This window comes from Mercenaria mercenaria, chromosome 9 (assembly GCF_021730395.1).
Source record: "Mercenaria mercenaria strain notata chromosome 9, MADL_Memer_1, whole genome shotgun sequence".
NCBI classification, from domain to species: Eukaryota; Metazoa; Mollusca; class Bivalvia; order Venerida; family Veneridae; genus Mercenaria; species Mercenaria mercenaria.
In genome coordinates, this window is record NC_069369.1 from 46,273,647 (window position 1) to 46,290,764 (window position 17,118).

The 17,118-nt window shown below is 35.1% G+C and overlaps 1 protein-coding gene across 1 annotated transcript; it reads left to right on the forward strand.

The window, feature by feature from the left end:
- Window positions 1-375: 375 nt before the first annotated feature.
- On the forward strand, window positions 376-15,456 carry LOC123547028 (centrin-3). The gene is made up of 6 exons (XM_045333771.2): window positions 376-510; window positions 1,644-1,779; window positions 3,553-3,667; window positions 4,602-4,716; window positions 10,309-10,385; window positions 11,365-15,456. Exons 1-6 carry the CDS (start codon window positions 494-496, stop codon window positions 11,406-11,408), a joined length of 504 nt encoding a protein of 167 aa, XP_045189706.1. The 5' UTR covers window positions 376-493; the 3' UTR covers window positions 11,409-15,456.
- Window positions 15,457-17,118: the final 1,662 nt, after the last annotated feature.

Below are 17,118 nucleotides of genomic sequence, written 5' to 3' on the forward strand. Positions count from 1 at the left end.
GATAAGAGCCAATAAATGACCTGATAATATTATTTGCAACCTATATAAATTTACGTAAGTCGGTAAAAAAGCTATACAGTTCCGAGCTTATGTTACACTGTTAACCTTTCCGACAATAAATAAGTTTTCATTTGATTTGATTTAGATATGGTCCCAAGCTTTGCGTATTTGGGAATTATTCAGTTGTAACTGGTACCAAAAACGATTCATTCAAACGTGCTCCCTTAGACTACTGTATAGATCGCACGATTAGCATCTAACATCAAGCGCACACACACCCTCGATCGATAATAATTTTTGGAGCAATGATATCTTCTTCCCAGATTATTTCGAGTACCAAATACAATACGAAGTGACTCCTTTTCGCTCTTTAGGTACTAGTTCTACAATTTCAAGAGAAAACCAGTCAAAAATTTGTTTATTCTTGTTCGGCGCCTGGAGATTGAGTTAAATGAAAGTAATTGCTTTCATCGACGTATAGAAGCAGTAAACAATGAGCCTTTCGCTTAGGTAAACTTGTGAACTTCCCGATTCATTAAAAAATCTTTTCTCAGTTGAACAGGTCATCATTTGCGAAAGGTGATGTGATAAGTAGAGTAGTTTTCGATACCTTGCATTTTCGGATATCTCCATAAAAATTTCACTTGATGTGCCCCCTTGATAAAACGTTACTCCAGAAAACAAACCAAAGCACCGACTATGACAGCTTGTTTAAGATTTAGTATAAACAAAAGCATATTAACCCAATACACTACTTTTGTAAGTAATAACATAGTCCAACAAGTTTGACGCGATCCTAGGAAATATTGAGATATCATACCAAAGACGCGAAAAGTGGTACAGGTAGCTGCCATGCTTGGCACTCAGCATCTAAAAGGATTGTACCAGGAGGTAAAATAAGCAATATAAGTATCTGTTACTGGATACCTAGTTTGTCGCACAAGAGCATTGTAGCTCATGTTATATGTTGATTATATATGCGACGTTAAATAAAGCTTACATCTACATCTTTCACCCAACCGTCGATTTCCGACTATCACTAGGCGGCGCTGTCAGAGAAACAGTTGTTAAAGAAATGATATGTTACAATGTTTAAAGAATAAAAGCTAAAAAATAGACAATATGCTACAGTTAAAATGGGACAGAGGCAATAGAATTACATACTGACCACCGCCAGCCTCTCTCTAAAGATACTGAGACTGGGGCTAGATTTAACATGAGTTGGTAGGGAGTTCCAGAGTCGGATTACCTTTACCTTTACAGTTAATAACTGATAGGAAGTGTCTAGCTGCCCAATAACCTGACACCTAGCCCACAGCTGGAAGTAACGTATCTAGGATACAGTATGGGTGCATGTCCCTTCTACCCTACAGCCTCCACATAGAAGTGTTGTTTTTTGTCAAGTTCTTTTATATATCATTACTTTGTGTCTCACACAATCCCTTCTACACCCACCCCATCATTTATAAATACACACAAGAAAATACAGTAAAAAATACTGGTCTCTGTATTTTTCTTAGTACTAATCCCTCCCTGTCCAGGAAGTAACACCACCTCACTACACCTCTTCTTGATATCAAAGATTGGTAATATTACTAAACACAACAGTATGAACAGGTATATTTTTTCTGCTTGATTTTTAGAGCCGAGTTTGCTCTGGACAAGAGTAAAAAGAAGAAGAAACGAGAACTAGCTGAGGAACAAAAGCAAGAAATCCGGGAGGCTTTTGATCTCTTTGATACAGATAAAGATAGAGCTATTGACTATCATGAACTCAAGGTTTGTTTAGTTTATACTTCACTTTATACATGCTTTTTGATAATTGTAGAAATATACATACGTTATAGGGTTATTACAACAATAATCTTGGATGTTTATGGCTTGGATGGATTTCGCCAGACCTGGATCACCTGAGGCATGCAAGCGTCAAGTGTGATCATGTCTGGTAACATCTACGAGAGTCGATATAACATTCCACATCAAGCATCTGTTGTAATGACCCTTTTTATACGCCCGTTTGAAAAACGGGACGTATTATGGGAACGCCCCTGGCGGGCGGGCGGGCGGCGTCCACAGACTTTGTCCGGAGCATATCTTCTACATGCATGAAGGGATTTTGATGAAACTTGGCACAGTTGTTCACCATCATGAGACGGAGTGTCATGCGCAAAAACCAGGTCCCTAGGTCTAAGGTCAAGGTCACACTTAGAGGTCAAAGGTCAAATTCAAGAATGACTTTGTCCGGAGCATATCTTCTTCATGCATGGAGGGATTTTGATGAAAGTTGGCACAATTGTTCATCATCATGAGACGGAGTGTCATGCGCAAGAACCAGGTCCCTAGGTCTAAGGTCAAGGTCACACTTAGAGGTCAAAGGATACAAGAAAGAAAACTTTGTCCGTAGCATATCTTCTTCATGCATGGAGGGATTTTGATATAACTTGGCAAAAATGTTCACCACCACGAGGCGGAGTGTCATGCGCAAGAACCAGGTCCCTAGGTCTAAGGTCAAGGTCACACTTAGAGGTCAACGGATACAAGAATGAAAACCTTGTCCGGAGCATTTCTTCTTCATGCATAGAGGGATTTTGATATAACTTGGCACAAATGTTCACCACCCCGAGGCGGAGTGTCATGCGCAAGAACCAGGTCCCTAGGTCAAAGGTCAAGGTCACACTTAGAGGCCAAAGGTCAGATACAAGAATGACTTTGTCCAAAGCATTTCTTCTTCATGCATGGAGGGATTTTGATGTAACTTGGCACAATTATACACCATCATGAGACGAAGTGTCTTGCGCAGTTCCCTTTTTTAGAATTACTTCCCTTTGTTGTTACTATAAATAGCTTATATTGTAACTTTTTCATTACTAGTCGTAGGGAAAAATCGAGACCACTTTTCTGTAGTACAACATGCATGCTACATCCAATTATGAGGTGTATTTTGACCAATCTCTACCTGGTAAAGATTTTTGTGTGGACTTACAATTTTTTTTTTTTTTTTAAGATTATCTTCCCTTAGTTGTTACTATAAATAACTTATATTGTAACTTTTTTATAATTGACCGTAGGGAAAAAACAAGACCACTTTTCTGTGGTACAACATAGATGTTACTTTCAAATTTTAGGTGTATTTTAATGTATCTCTACCTGGTAAGGAGTTTTTTTGTGGACTTAGAAAAACAAATGACTTACAATGATTACTAAACAACCACAAAATTAAAATTCCATTTGCAAATACAGGTGCTAGAGTAAAGAAATTTGCTGTGACGGGCGTATATTGTGACAATCTGGCACTCTTGTTATTATATTAACCTACATGTTCTAGAAAGCATTTTACTAAAACACAAACCAAGCCATAATGTCACAGGTGATACTTTTTATTGGAACTCGTTCATTTAGTATGCCTTAGGAACTTTATGACATCATTTTTGCTTATGCACACAAGATGACAGCACTTCCTGTACCATATGAGATTATTGATTGAAAAGGGTAATAAAGTGAATAAGTCAGTCAAAGTTCTTATTGTACATATATTAATTGTTGTATATTCAGGTAGCAATGAGAGCACTTGGTTTCGATGTAAAGAAGACAGATGTACTCAAAGTTCTTCGAGATTATGATAGGGAAGGAACAGGGAAGATAACTTTTGAAGACTTCAATGAAGTCAGTAAGTTATTTTATTTTCCACATCTTGATGAATTTACCTTTATCTGTTGTGGTAGGGTTGTAGTAGATCCATGACATAAACTTGCTTACTGGTATTGCCAAGGCATTGCCAATGAGATGTCACCTAAGAGCTACAAAATGATGACAAAAACAAATGACATATGCCATACAGTACAGATATACTATTGAAAGTAAATATGTGTATAATGCATTGCTATTTACTGTATCTTGAACTAGAAGTACTTTGTTGAAGGAATAAACAATGTGAATGAAGTCCCAGTGGACTATGAATTATTACTTGTACACTTGTGTCCTTGTTTGAGTTTGCCTCTTTTTGTAGATTTAAATTCAAATTGACTGTTATTCTACTAATGGTTTAACATGTTAGTTACCAGTAATTTCATTGCTATTTTCCACTGACTTGGGATTAAATCTGTTACCTTTACAGTTGGAAAAAATGCATCTTGAAACATCAAAATCGGCAGTTTGTTAAAAGTGGTATTTTTTGTTAAAATTTACAGTCAGAGGAAATTGGTTTTAAAGGTATACATGTACCAGACCCAAATTTCATATTTGAAAATATGAACAATTACAACATATGGTTTATGTTAACATAAGATTAGCAAGTTATGTGTATTAACGGTATTATGTATATTAGGATTAAAATAGTATACACTGTATGCATTTAAAAGATAACCACAGAATACATATTCTGAAAAAAAAACTGGAATACATGTAGTGTGTATTACTTTAAACCTAAGTATGGATCAAATTTTCCACTTGCAGAGATGGGATGTTCTTAAAGTCCTTAAGTATACATATAATTGATTTGGCTTAATTGATTGACACGAATGTCTTGATTTTATATTTGAACTTTTTATGAAAATAGAATGGTTTTAGCTATACTTCAGCTTAATTTTGTTTTAATTATACAGTGACAGACATGATGCTGGAAAGAGACCCCCAGGAAGAAATTTTGAAAGCATTTAAATTATTTGATGATGACAGTTCAGGGAAAATAAATCTACGAAATCTTAGACGAGTAGCAAGGTAAGTTTGAATCTCTTCTGATAACAGTTGTTTACATTTTAGCTTGCCTAATCTTAAAAAAAAAATTAATGAGGTATTGTCTTCAGAATATCATCAATGTTGCTTAAATTTTTGTTTAGTTTTGTTTTTCTCTGAAATCTCATTAAATGAGTAAGTACCAAGAATCAACTTTTCTTTTGTTAAAACTACATAATAATTTCCTGGATAATTATCTCGACTTTTCAAAGAATAGTCTAGCTATTCTACTCACCCTGGCACCGGTGTCGGCATCAGCGTCACACCTTTGCATGCAAGTATATATACTATCATTTAAAGGCCTATAGCTTTGAAACTTTCTTTTTCTTTTCTTTTTTAGGTCAATTTCCAATCTCACTGGGTTAAGTCCCATAATTCTGACATGTATTTTGGGCAAATTATGCCCCCTTTTGGACTTGGTTAAAGTTTTGCTGCAAGTTACTATCTCCAAAACTAATATAGATGTTGAATTGAAACTTGTGACTACGGGTTATAAATCCAGGATATAGCATCAAGTTCCATAACTCTGACATGCATTTTGGCCAAACTATGCCCCTTTTTGACTTGGAAATTGGTTCAGTTTTTGAACAAGTCTTATGTTTTGTCATAACTATTTGACACGTGGCTTTGAAATTTTGAACACTTATTTATTTTAACAGTCTCTATCAGTAGGCAAGAGTATATAACTCTTGTCAAATATTTTGGCTAAATTATGGCATTTTTGGGGCTTGGAAATTGGTTCAGTTTTCGTGAAAGTCAATGTTTTGTCAAAACTATTTGGCATGTGGCTTTGAAACTTTGAACACAGTTGTTCATTGTTATAATCTCCATCTGTAGTCAAGGGTATGTAACAATAGCAAAGATATTTGGCTAAATTTTGGTCCTTTTTGGAAATCAGTTAAGTTTTCGTACCAGTCCATATTTTGTCTAAACTGTTTGACATATGCCTTTGAACACTTGTTTATCATCATAGTCTCCATATGTAGGCAAGACTATATGAATAGGATTTTGGCTCAGTTATGGCCTTTTTTTGACATACAGTGCTCCAGCTAGCTATTTACAGCAGGGCGCATCGCCCGTTCCGAAATTCGTTCCGCCCTGTTGCCCCGCCAGGCACCCTGCCCGTTTTACAACCATTCATTTCTTTTTTTTAGCCAAACTTCCCTTTTTTGCCTCTGTGATTATAATACACTGCTTTATTGCCCCCTTTTTATCGAGTGATACACGCCGGGGGGCATTGACATAATTAGCAAACAGTTAAACAATATTACCTGCTGTAATCGTGCCCGAGGCAGACCATGATATTTTAGACTGCTCCACTAGCATTAAAATCATTGAACCTTAGTGTTAAAACAGTTTGCAAACCAGTCTGAAATCATTATCATTTCGCGCCACCTGTCAAAGTGTACTTTCGTTTTCGGTAATATAGTCGTAAATACCCCTTTATACACAACTGAAACTTAAGTCCAGACAACAGACATTTATATGTAATTAATAAAAATCGATCACAATCAAATTTAAATAGGAAAATATTTTGATTTTATCGTTTTACAAGTTTTTGAAATCGAAAGTAAGTTGTCGTCTGCTTTGTGAAATTGCCGTTTTTTCATGAAGATTTCTTTGAAATTAGTTTACTAAGATGTAATGACAGGGTACACTTTAATGTCAGATACTGTGAAATGCTGTTAAACTGTCTTTGAATCATAATATTTTTTCAAAAATATTGTTTAAACTGGACATTCGACGACTTTTAGAAAAAAGTGTAACCATATCCGGATATAAAATTTTGGATACCCGGAATATGTCTATTACAAGTGCTAAACTTGCTTTTAGACTGTTGTAAGTTAAAAACTTTGCCTGATTTCATTTATTTAAGTGGAAGTTTAAACTTTATTTTCTGTATATAATATGTTGCAGGTATAAATTTATAAATATCAAGTAGCCTACATGGAGAAGATGTGTACTGAAATTGTAGCAAGTAAAATAGGCCTAAACACATAGATATTGTTATTCAGTATGCAATTACAAAGAAATGTTACAAGTTGAAAATCAATGCCAAGTAAAATACAAACAGCAGAATTTTTAGTTAATAAATAGGTGCATTAGAGATGACAGACATAGCATATTAAAAGACCATACCTAAAGTGTGCCAAAAAACATGCCTAAATTATGCCAAATTCCATGCCTAAAGTAGGTTAAAATGCACTGTATGCATGGACAAGTTATATTTTTTTCCCGGGGGAGCACGGTCCCGGACCGACCACCACCCCAAAAGTGCCCTTTTCAGTGCCAGTACCCTGCCCTTTTTTAATCCTAGCTGGAGCACTGTCATAGTGTGACCAGTTATAGATTTTAGGTATATTTTATCATGAAAATCATTAAAATAACATTAATTCTAACATGACTCTGTTTGATTTCCAGTTAAACAAAGAAGGAAATCAAGCTCTGTATATTCTGCTATAAACAACGGTTGACGCGCGAGAGTATTATGACGTCAATTATGACGTCAAATTGCCGCATGACGTCTGATACATTACTCCTCGCGTAAATGAAGTCCAGCATAATATTTATTAAAATATATCAATGAGCATATCAGAATGAAAATAATCTAGGCCTTCTTGTGATTTATTGTCTAATTTACCACGGTTCATCATTCAGATGCTTAAGTATTTAACCACTCGGGCTAATGCCCTCGTGGTTCAATTCCTACGCATCTGAACTCTGAACTGTGGTAAATCAGACGATAAACCACTCGAAGGCCTAGATTATTTGTTAAGTCAATATTTTATCAGAGTGCCCTTACCTTTCTACAGTTTATTACTTATCTAGAAATAATTGTAGCTAAACATAAGTGTAGTTGATTTGGTCTACTACTTCAAAAGATATTCCAGACAGAATTTGATATAGCAATAATTTAATTAGTAAGTGTTGATTGGTATCAGAAAGAAATAAGCCACTAGAGTAGACAAGTACTGGTCAGGTTTTAATGTATGCATGTGTGATATGATTGGTTGAAGTATGAAGTGGGTGTGAATGAAAATGTTGCAGAGTTTGGAGGGAAAGTTGAAAGAAGAAGTCAGTTAGAAAGAAAGTTTCGTTTAGGCACCAGACAGTCAAAATTAGTCAAAATTGATATTTTAAGATTTTAGGCAAGAAATACTTTGGAAACTTTAGAGAATAATACTGTGTACTAAGAATTGATATAAATTGGAATAATTGGAAAGTGATATATTATTTAGAATGGAATAAAAGAATAGTAGAACTCTTCCACTTGTTTAATAATAGGTAATTTCCCCGAAGAAAATAGAGCCCGGTTATATACATAGGAATTAGTTAACTTTTGCGTACCATTCCGTATTTTGTCTCGACTGTTTGATATATGGCTTTGAAACTTTGAATACTTGCTTTCCATCATGGTCTCTATATGTAGGCAAGAGTACATAACTCTTCTACTCACATCTTTTAGCTAAAACATTAAAAAATTATCTAGGAACCCATACTTACACCAATTCTTTGAATAGTCGAGCACGCTGGCAACAGACAGCTCTTGTTTGTTAAAGCACAGGAGCCTGAAATTCTATCCAAAAGCCACCAAAAGTCTGTATATGGAAAAAGACCCTTCCCATTTACAATCTTGGTCATGCATCAACATTTTTACTTAAACAGCTTCTCGTCTGAAATACTGGTCAGAATTAAACTAAATTTGGTTTTTAGCATCCTGGCATGGACTTCAATCAAGTAAATTCAAATGGTTTTGCTTGGCACCCTTTTGGTGCCACCAGAGCTAAAGACAGAAAAAACCTTTAAACAACTTTGCATGAACCACTTGATTGATCTTCATCAGATTTGGTCTTTAACATCCTTGTAGGTTCCTCTCCCAAGTTTGTTCAGATGGTTCAGCTTTGGTTCATTTAGGGGCAACCAGCAACCAAAGCTGAAAATAGGGGGAAACACTTCAAATGACCTCATCTTATAAACCATTTTATGGATCTTCACCAAACTTGTTTGGTAGCATATTTGTTTAGACCTTTCTCAAATTGTATGTATGGTTTGTTTATCCCTTTACGGGACTGCCAGAGCTAAGAATATGAAAATCTTTTTTTTTTAGTGAACTGCTTGATTGACTTTTACTAAGCTTGATGTGTAGCATCTTTGTATTTCTCGAGTTTGTTAAAATGATTTCACTTGACCCTTTTAGAGGCCTACAGAACTAAAGATAAAAAGATTTAAACAACCTCTTCTGATTAACCACCTGATGGATCTTCACTAAACTTGGTTTGTAGCGTCCTTGTATGGATCTCTGTCAAGTTTGTTCAAATGGTTACAGTTTGGCTATTAAAGCGAAAAATAAAAAGATCTTTAACAGTTTCTTCTTATGAACTGCTTGATGTATCATCACTAAACTTGGCCTGTAACATGCATGCACGAACCTCACTCAGTTTTGTTCGAATTGTTCTGCTTGGCCCTTTTTAGGGACCACAAGAGCTAAAAATAGAAAAGATGTTTTTATTAACTACTTATCATGATCTGCATGATTGTTGGTTGGACCATCACAAGTTTAAATGGTTATGCATTTCTGGGCCATCACAGTAAAAAGAGAAAAATGTTTAAATAAATGGATTGCTTAAAGGATGTTCACCAAAAGTTATGCAAGAACAAAATGTCAAGGTCCTCCTCTTGTGAGTGGCTAAGGCCCATTTTGGCCTCTGTAAGAGTTTATAGTGGATAAACATTGTACGCTTCATCATCATCACTAGTTAAGTATGTACAGCAAGGGTCATAACGCTTTCCAGCTTTTTGTTTTAATTGCAGTCCATTTTATACTTAAATTTGTGAATCTGTCTACTTAGCTTTTGTTCACTTCACTTGAATAGTGCTGTAGGTTTTAAGCTTGGTTCAATAAGTCATTTTCATTTGGCCAAGAGCCATAACTGTCCTTAAAAAGAAGTATGTGTGACTTTGACCAAAATCTGCACAAATTAATTACAAATTAATGAAATTAAAAAAATTATGTAATTATACCAAAATGCTTCCACAGCGGGTTAATACAGTTGAAACTCAATATCGCCAGTTCATTTATATCAAAATTCCGGTTATCTCGAAGATATTTTCAGGTCTCATGTCAAAAACTTGTACACAAAATATCATTTTAAGTTGAATTTCAGTTGCCTTGGTAAATGTTTATCCCTTGAAATTCGAAATAACAACTTTCAACTGTATATTACACCCTAAACTGTCTGTAAATGACAAAATAAAACCATGTAGAGCCTTTATATACCATGGAATATAACCACAAGTTACCCAAGTGTGGCTATTTCAAAAAAAGCATTTAATTTAGTCTGCAAGAAATTTCATGGTTTTGTTTAAAATGTCTGTTTCATTAGGATATGAATATGTGTGTTTCAAGTTTTGAAGATAAAATGAGAATTTTGCTTGATGGGTTCTAAGTTTGTGGATATTCTCAATGACAAAATCTATGAAAATTATTTCCCTACAAAAATTGATGATTTTACAGAAGTCCTGAATACATATAAGGATACATTAAATGTATAGTGTACATATTTTCATGACTTGCAGGGAACTTGGAGAGAACATGACAGATGAGGAGCTTAGAGCTATGATAGATGAATTTGATAGGGATGGAGACGGAGAAAGTAAGTCTTACATCAGTCAAATAAATCAGATTAGCTAAAGTGCTGGGCTGTTTTAAGTAACTTTGAGTTTTGTTTGGTTTTAGAACTATGCAAAGTATTTCTGAGCTTTGCTAAATTTTTTGAGGCTGTATATAATTTGTATAAAACCTTTCTGAACTAGGTTTAAAATTGTTTGCCATTATAAAATCTCCTTGTGCTTGGCTGGCATTGGCTTGGCATTATGAAACCTGTATAAAATAACCCTGGCCTAAATGTCTGGTTTGTTTAGCTGTATATGTATAAAGTTTTCATGAGCTTGACTAAAGTTTATGGTTATATAAAAGCACCCTTGACTTGTCTGGGATGTATGGCTATATAAAGTCTTCCCGAGTTTGGCTCATGTTTTCATGAGTTTGTCTGGGTTATATGACTATACAAAACCTTCCTGAGCTTGACTTGATTTAATGGCTGTATACATACTGTATAACATTTCTCTGAGCTTGGATGGATTGCAGAGGTATATAAAGTATTCCTATGCATGACTGGATTCTAGGGCAGTATAAGGTCTGTATACCATCCCTCTGAGTTTAGCTAAAGTGAACATCTGTATAAAGTCTCCCTGAGATTGTCTGGGTTGTAGGGCTATGTAAGATTTTTTTTTAGATCCTAAAGTCTTCCTGAGCTTGGCTAAAGTGTTTGGCTGTGTAAAATATCCCTGAGATTGGCTGGATTAAAGAGATGTATACAATCTGTATAAAATATCTGGGTGATTGGCTGAAGTTTATGGCTGTGTAAAACTTTCCTGAGCATGTCTGGGTTATAAAATTTTGTAAAGATTTCCTGAGCTTGGCTTAATGTATGACTGTGTAAAGTATCTCTGAGCTTGGCTAGATTGTAGAGCTGTATGCAATAAAATGATTAAATCTTTGTATTTGTAGACAGTATAAACTTGGTCTTGATTATGATAAGAAAAAAAAACTTCTGTATTTTCTCATTTCAGTCAATGAAAATGAATTCTTGGCCATCATGACTGGAGACACATAGCATTTACGATTGAATAAATCACAGACTTTTGGGACCACAGATTTAGAAATGTGATATTACAGAATGTAGGTCATTATTGTATGCCAAATACGAAGACAGTGTTATATGCCAGTATTAATAAGAATTATGCTACAATATGATGTATTGCTTCTCAGATATTTTAGAATTTGTTTCATTCATAACTTTATGTAAATTTTGAGTGCAGACATGAAACATATTTATGCTGAGTTCCTCCATGTAGATAATGCCATAATGCTTTGTGATTTTAGATGCCAAATTATTGGACTAGAATAAGTTAAAGCCAAAAGAAATAATTGAGTGTTTCAGTACCACTTCACCTCTAGTGAAACAATTTGATTGTTTGATCCAGAGTTGTTTTTTTCTTTTACTCTATATAAGACAATATACCATTGATAATGATATTAAACATCAATGTAAAAGAGTCCAATGGTGGTATCTCGAACTTTAGAAGTTTTCAAAAATCTCATTATCGACAAAAGCCATTTTGAGTAATTTAAGCCATTTTGGGCCATAACATTTTGAAAAAAGTGTTGAATTTGACTCCTAGCAATTGTGAATTTATTAGTATGACACTTTCCAAAATTTTTAGCTGCCTTAAAAAATATACACATCTGAAAATTTTATACCATTTTGTAAAAAAAAAAAAAATCAAAATTTTCATTGGTGTAAAAACTTGTACTACAAAATAAAGAATAATTCATTAAAAAAAACCTGTTATGTTGGGGATTTGGCAGATAAAACAGTGAATGTTGTCCACATTGCATGTCATCTACAAGAATCTTCATTGACTTTAACATACATTTTGCATTGCCCATGTCGTAGATTGATTAATACTAGAGTGTATTTTATTTGTGCTAAAGTTCACTAATTAGAATTCTAAGAATAGAGTTTCTAAACAATAACACTGTGAGAGGTTGCAAAATTTGAGTTTGTAAAAATCCATAAGTTATTAAGTATCAGATTGTAGAATAAACCATGTCACCTTTAATTAAGAGAGCTGTCCTGAAAGTTGACTTGTTAGTGCCTTTAATTGTTTAAGATGTGCTAATTTATTATTACAATAATGTATATACTAACTAATTGTCTCATTTTTCATATGTTAAAACTTTTTTGTATTTATGTTTGACCTTTGTATTCAGAATGAACTTTTCTTTTTTAACTCTATTCTTTTCTGTTCAAAAAAAGATCTGCATTTTATTAAAGTATATATATATGTGTGTGTTGATTATTTCACTTTTATTTACATGTGTGCATACATGTCTTCTTTTGTTCTGATTAAATTTCATTTTTCAGAGTTTAAGAAAATGTCACCTGCAAACAGGAAAGCATGTTTTAGATATTTGATTGCTTTCATTTTCATAATTATGTCTCCCCCAGGAGACATATTGTTTTTGCCCTGTCCGTCCGTCCGTACGTCACACTTCATTTCCGAGCAATAACTGGAGAACCATTTGACCTAGAACCTTCAAACTTCATAGGGCTGCTGTAGTAGACGACCCCTATTGTTTTTGGGGTCACTCCGTCAAAGGTCAAGGCCACAGGGGCCTGAACATTGAAAACCATTTCCGATCAATAACTAGAGAACCGCTTGACCCAGAATGTTGAAACTTCATAGGATGATTGGCCATGAAGAGTAGATGACCCCTATTGATTTCGGAATCACTCCGTCAAAGGTCAAGGTCACAGGGGCCTGAACATTGAAAACCATTTCCGATCAATAACTAGAGAACCGCTTGACCCAGAATGTTGAAACTTCATAGGATGATTGGTCATGCAGAGTAGATGACCCCTATTGATTTTGGGGTCACTCCATCAAAGGTCAAGGTCACAGGGGCCTGAACATTGAAAACCATTTCCAATCAATAACTAGAGAACCACTTGACCCAGAATGTTGAAACTTCATAGGATGATTGGTCATGAAGAGTAGATGACCCCTATTGATTTTGGGGTCACTCCATCAAAGGTCAAGGTCACAGGGGCCTGAACATGGAAAACCATTTCCGACAAATAACTAGAGAACCACTTGACCCAGAATGTTGAAACTTCATAGGATCATTGTACATGCAAAGTAGATGACCCCTATCGATTTTGATTTCACTCCATTAAAGGTCAAGGTCACAGGGGCCTGAACATTGAAAACCATTTCCGGTCAGTAACTTGAGAACCACTTGACCCAGAATGTTGAAACTTAATAGGATGATTGCTCATGCAGAGTAGATGACCCCTAACGATTTAAGGGTCACTCTGTGAAAGGTCAAGGTCACAGGGGCCTGAACATTGAAAACCATTTCCGGTCAGTAACTTGAGAACCACTTGACCCAGAATGATGAAACTTCATAGGATGATTGGTCATGCAGAGTAGATGACCCTTAACGATTTTAGGGTCACTCTGTTAAAGTTCAAGGCCACAGGGGCCTGAACATGGAAAACCATTTCCAATCAATAACTTGAGAACCTCTCGACCCAGAATGTTGAAACTTCATAGGATGATTGTTCATGCAGAGTAAATGACCCGTACTGATTTTGGGGTCACTCTGTTAAAGGTCAAGGTCACAGAGGCCTGAACATTGATAACCAGTTCCGATCAATAACTTGAGAATCACTTGACCCAGAATGTTGAAACTTCATAGGATGATTGAACATGCAGAGTAGATGACCCCTATTGATTTTGGGGTCAGTCTTTTAAAGGTCAAGGTCACAGGGGCCTGTTCATGTAAAATCATTTTTTGGAAATAACTTGAGAACCACTTGACCTACAATGTTGAAACTTAATAGGATGATTGGACATGCAAAGTAGATGACCCCTACTTATTTTGAGGTCACTTGATCAAAGGTCAAGGTCACAGGAGCCTGAACAGTGACTTGAGAACCACTAGGCCAAGAGTGTTGAAATTTAGCGGGATGACTGGACATGCCAAGTAGATGATCCCTATTGCAGCCAACCATCAGTGTCTCTTTGACTTTCGCTCCTGACCCCTATTAACTTCTTGCCTATAGGACTTTGCATTTGGGGAGACATGCGCTTTTTTACAAAAGCATTTTCTAGTTACATACCTTTCTTAGAAGGAAATTCTACAGTTCATAGCAAATTAACTTTGTAAGTGAAATTATGAAAGGCAAGTTGATGTGATGTAAATCAGTTCTAAACAATATCCTTAATTAGTAGAGTAAATTAAAAGTTTTTTATTTTGAAGTTGCTCTGAGTATCCATCTTTTATTTTTGTTAAATACAGGGATTTGTGAGAGATTATGATAATATATGATAGAGAAATGGCTTTGTGAGGATGATAAATTACACCCTAATGTATGAAAATTATTGAAAACTACAAACTGTATGAATCCATTCGAAAAGCACGTAATACTATATCAGTAATTTGTCTCAGTCTTTTGGTTTGAATTGGACTAGTATCACTTCGTATGCAGGGAGGTTTATTAAGAGGGCTTTCCTCAAGGGATTTTGAAACCACTTTACATGTGTTCACATAAATAGTGCTTCAATAAAATCTGCAAGTCAAAAAATACAAACAAACAAAAGATTGATCATCAGTTCGTGAGAGGTAATGAAATGTGCATCACCACTCGTGTCCCCTACAACCAACAAGTGAAACTGTTATACAAAGAATTGAATGGACTCTACCAGAAAATATAATAACCAGGGCCCAGGCTCAAGCTAAGAGATACTATTACATTACTCAGTATATTTGAAAGAATTTTGAAAATAGATGACACAGGTGTTCATCATAACATGAGGAAGCAAAAGCCATGACCCTTGCCCCAGAGTAAACATCAGAGGCTTTAATGTCCTACTTCTTGTCCAGACAAAATATTTGAAAATAATGACCGTTGTAACTCCCTTATTGGGGACAATGTTTCTTAAAAGTTGTCTAGTCTCGTAGAAATACATAAACATGTTACTGTAGTTAGTAGTTTTCAAGTCAACATTTAATCTCAGTTTTACTTGTACACAAATTTTATATATGCTATATATGCGAGTGATTTATTTTTAATAAATAGATGTAAGTTTTCAGTAATTCTGTGTTGTTTATTGAGTTATAAATGTGAGTGTGTACATTGTAGAGTGTTTGCAGAACGTACGAAGTATTCACAGGAAAACAATAATCATACAAAAATGAGAAAAGAAAAATGTTTTTTTCTATCAAATGGTGTTAAATGGCGTCCTGGTTGGCATTCTGTATACAAAATGTGGCATAACTTGATGTTAATATAGAGCCTATTATCTAAATTTTTGCAAAGTTTCAACTAATTACTTCTCTCACTAATTTACATTTACTTTACGGTCGTGTAAGTGCAATGGTAATTAGGCCAACTCCACCATGGAAAGGAATTAATATAAGCATTTACTTGCTTGTTTTCTGATCCAGCATTTCATAAATGTATTTTGCACAATGACTATGTTATTTGACTGAATGAAATAAAATATGTTTAAACTAATATAGAGCCAATCCCATGTTGTAGTCTCCACAGAGAGAAATGTGAAATCCACTACCCTTTGAGTATGTACAGCATGCTTTGCACAGACCTTGAGAAATCCTTACGTTTGATGCTAATCCTTGAAAACACCACTGAAAATGACTGAAAACCTGAGAAACCAATTGAATTTTCAGAAAAAAAATATCTACTTAAATTCCACCCAAAACTTTTTGAAAAATATTCTGTTGGCAACTTTTGTGGAAAGAGTCAGTTTAACCCTTATCATGCTGGACATGATTGAGTCTGCCTTTGCGACCAGTGTAGATCATGATCAGCCTGCACATCCGTGCAGTCTGTCTCTGATCATGATCTGTACTGTTCGCCATTCAGTCAGTATCGTTTTGGTTAGCATCCCTTTTAACATTAATGGTACTGTCCAAATTGAGAGATGTACAAGTACACTAAATTTAGCAGGATAAGGGTTTAACAGAAGTGCCAAACTGTCACAATATTAATCCATCTTTCAAAACACTGTACTGTATATACTGAGCAGACTAGTTGTCAAATTTCTTAATTTCGACTAATGTAAGGGCCATAACTCCAGACTGGCAAAGACTATCTAGCTGGTTATGGAACTCGGCCAAGATACCCGGCTGTGCATATTCCAGAGGTTTCCATCGAATGTCTGTGATTTTCCATGGAACTCCGGAGTATTTGGACAAACTTTCCGGAGCTGGATATGGAATACTGTGGAAAAATGCCCAGGGATTTCCAGAGTACTTTCCATGGACAATTTTCCGGAGTGATTCCACGGATGTCCGTGAACAATTTTCCGGAGTTATTCCACAGTCGTCCAGGAAGTTCTGCTGACAGTATTATTCAATAGCAGTAAATGTGATTTATTAGACTTTTTTGCAGTACATGTATTAGTGAGCAATAACAGTTCAGTACAAACAATATGATTTTATTGCATGTGATCACTTTTGCAGGTTCAAACACTATATGATAAATATGAACAAGGAAAATGAATCTTTGCCAGTTAAAAGTGACTGATAAGAATATTTTTTAAGCATATACATGTGAACAAAGATTAGTTACACTTAAATAATGATGAAATCATTCAAAGAAAGTACCTAAAGTCATCTGTTTTCAATATGCATGTTATTTATAAAATCTTTAAGAAGCCTTATTTGTTACTTTAGCATTCATTGTTTTATGCTATGTAATGACTGATATGCAAAGATACATGCATGTGTTA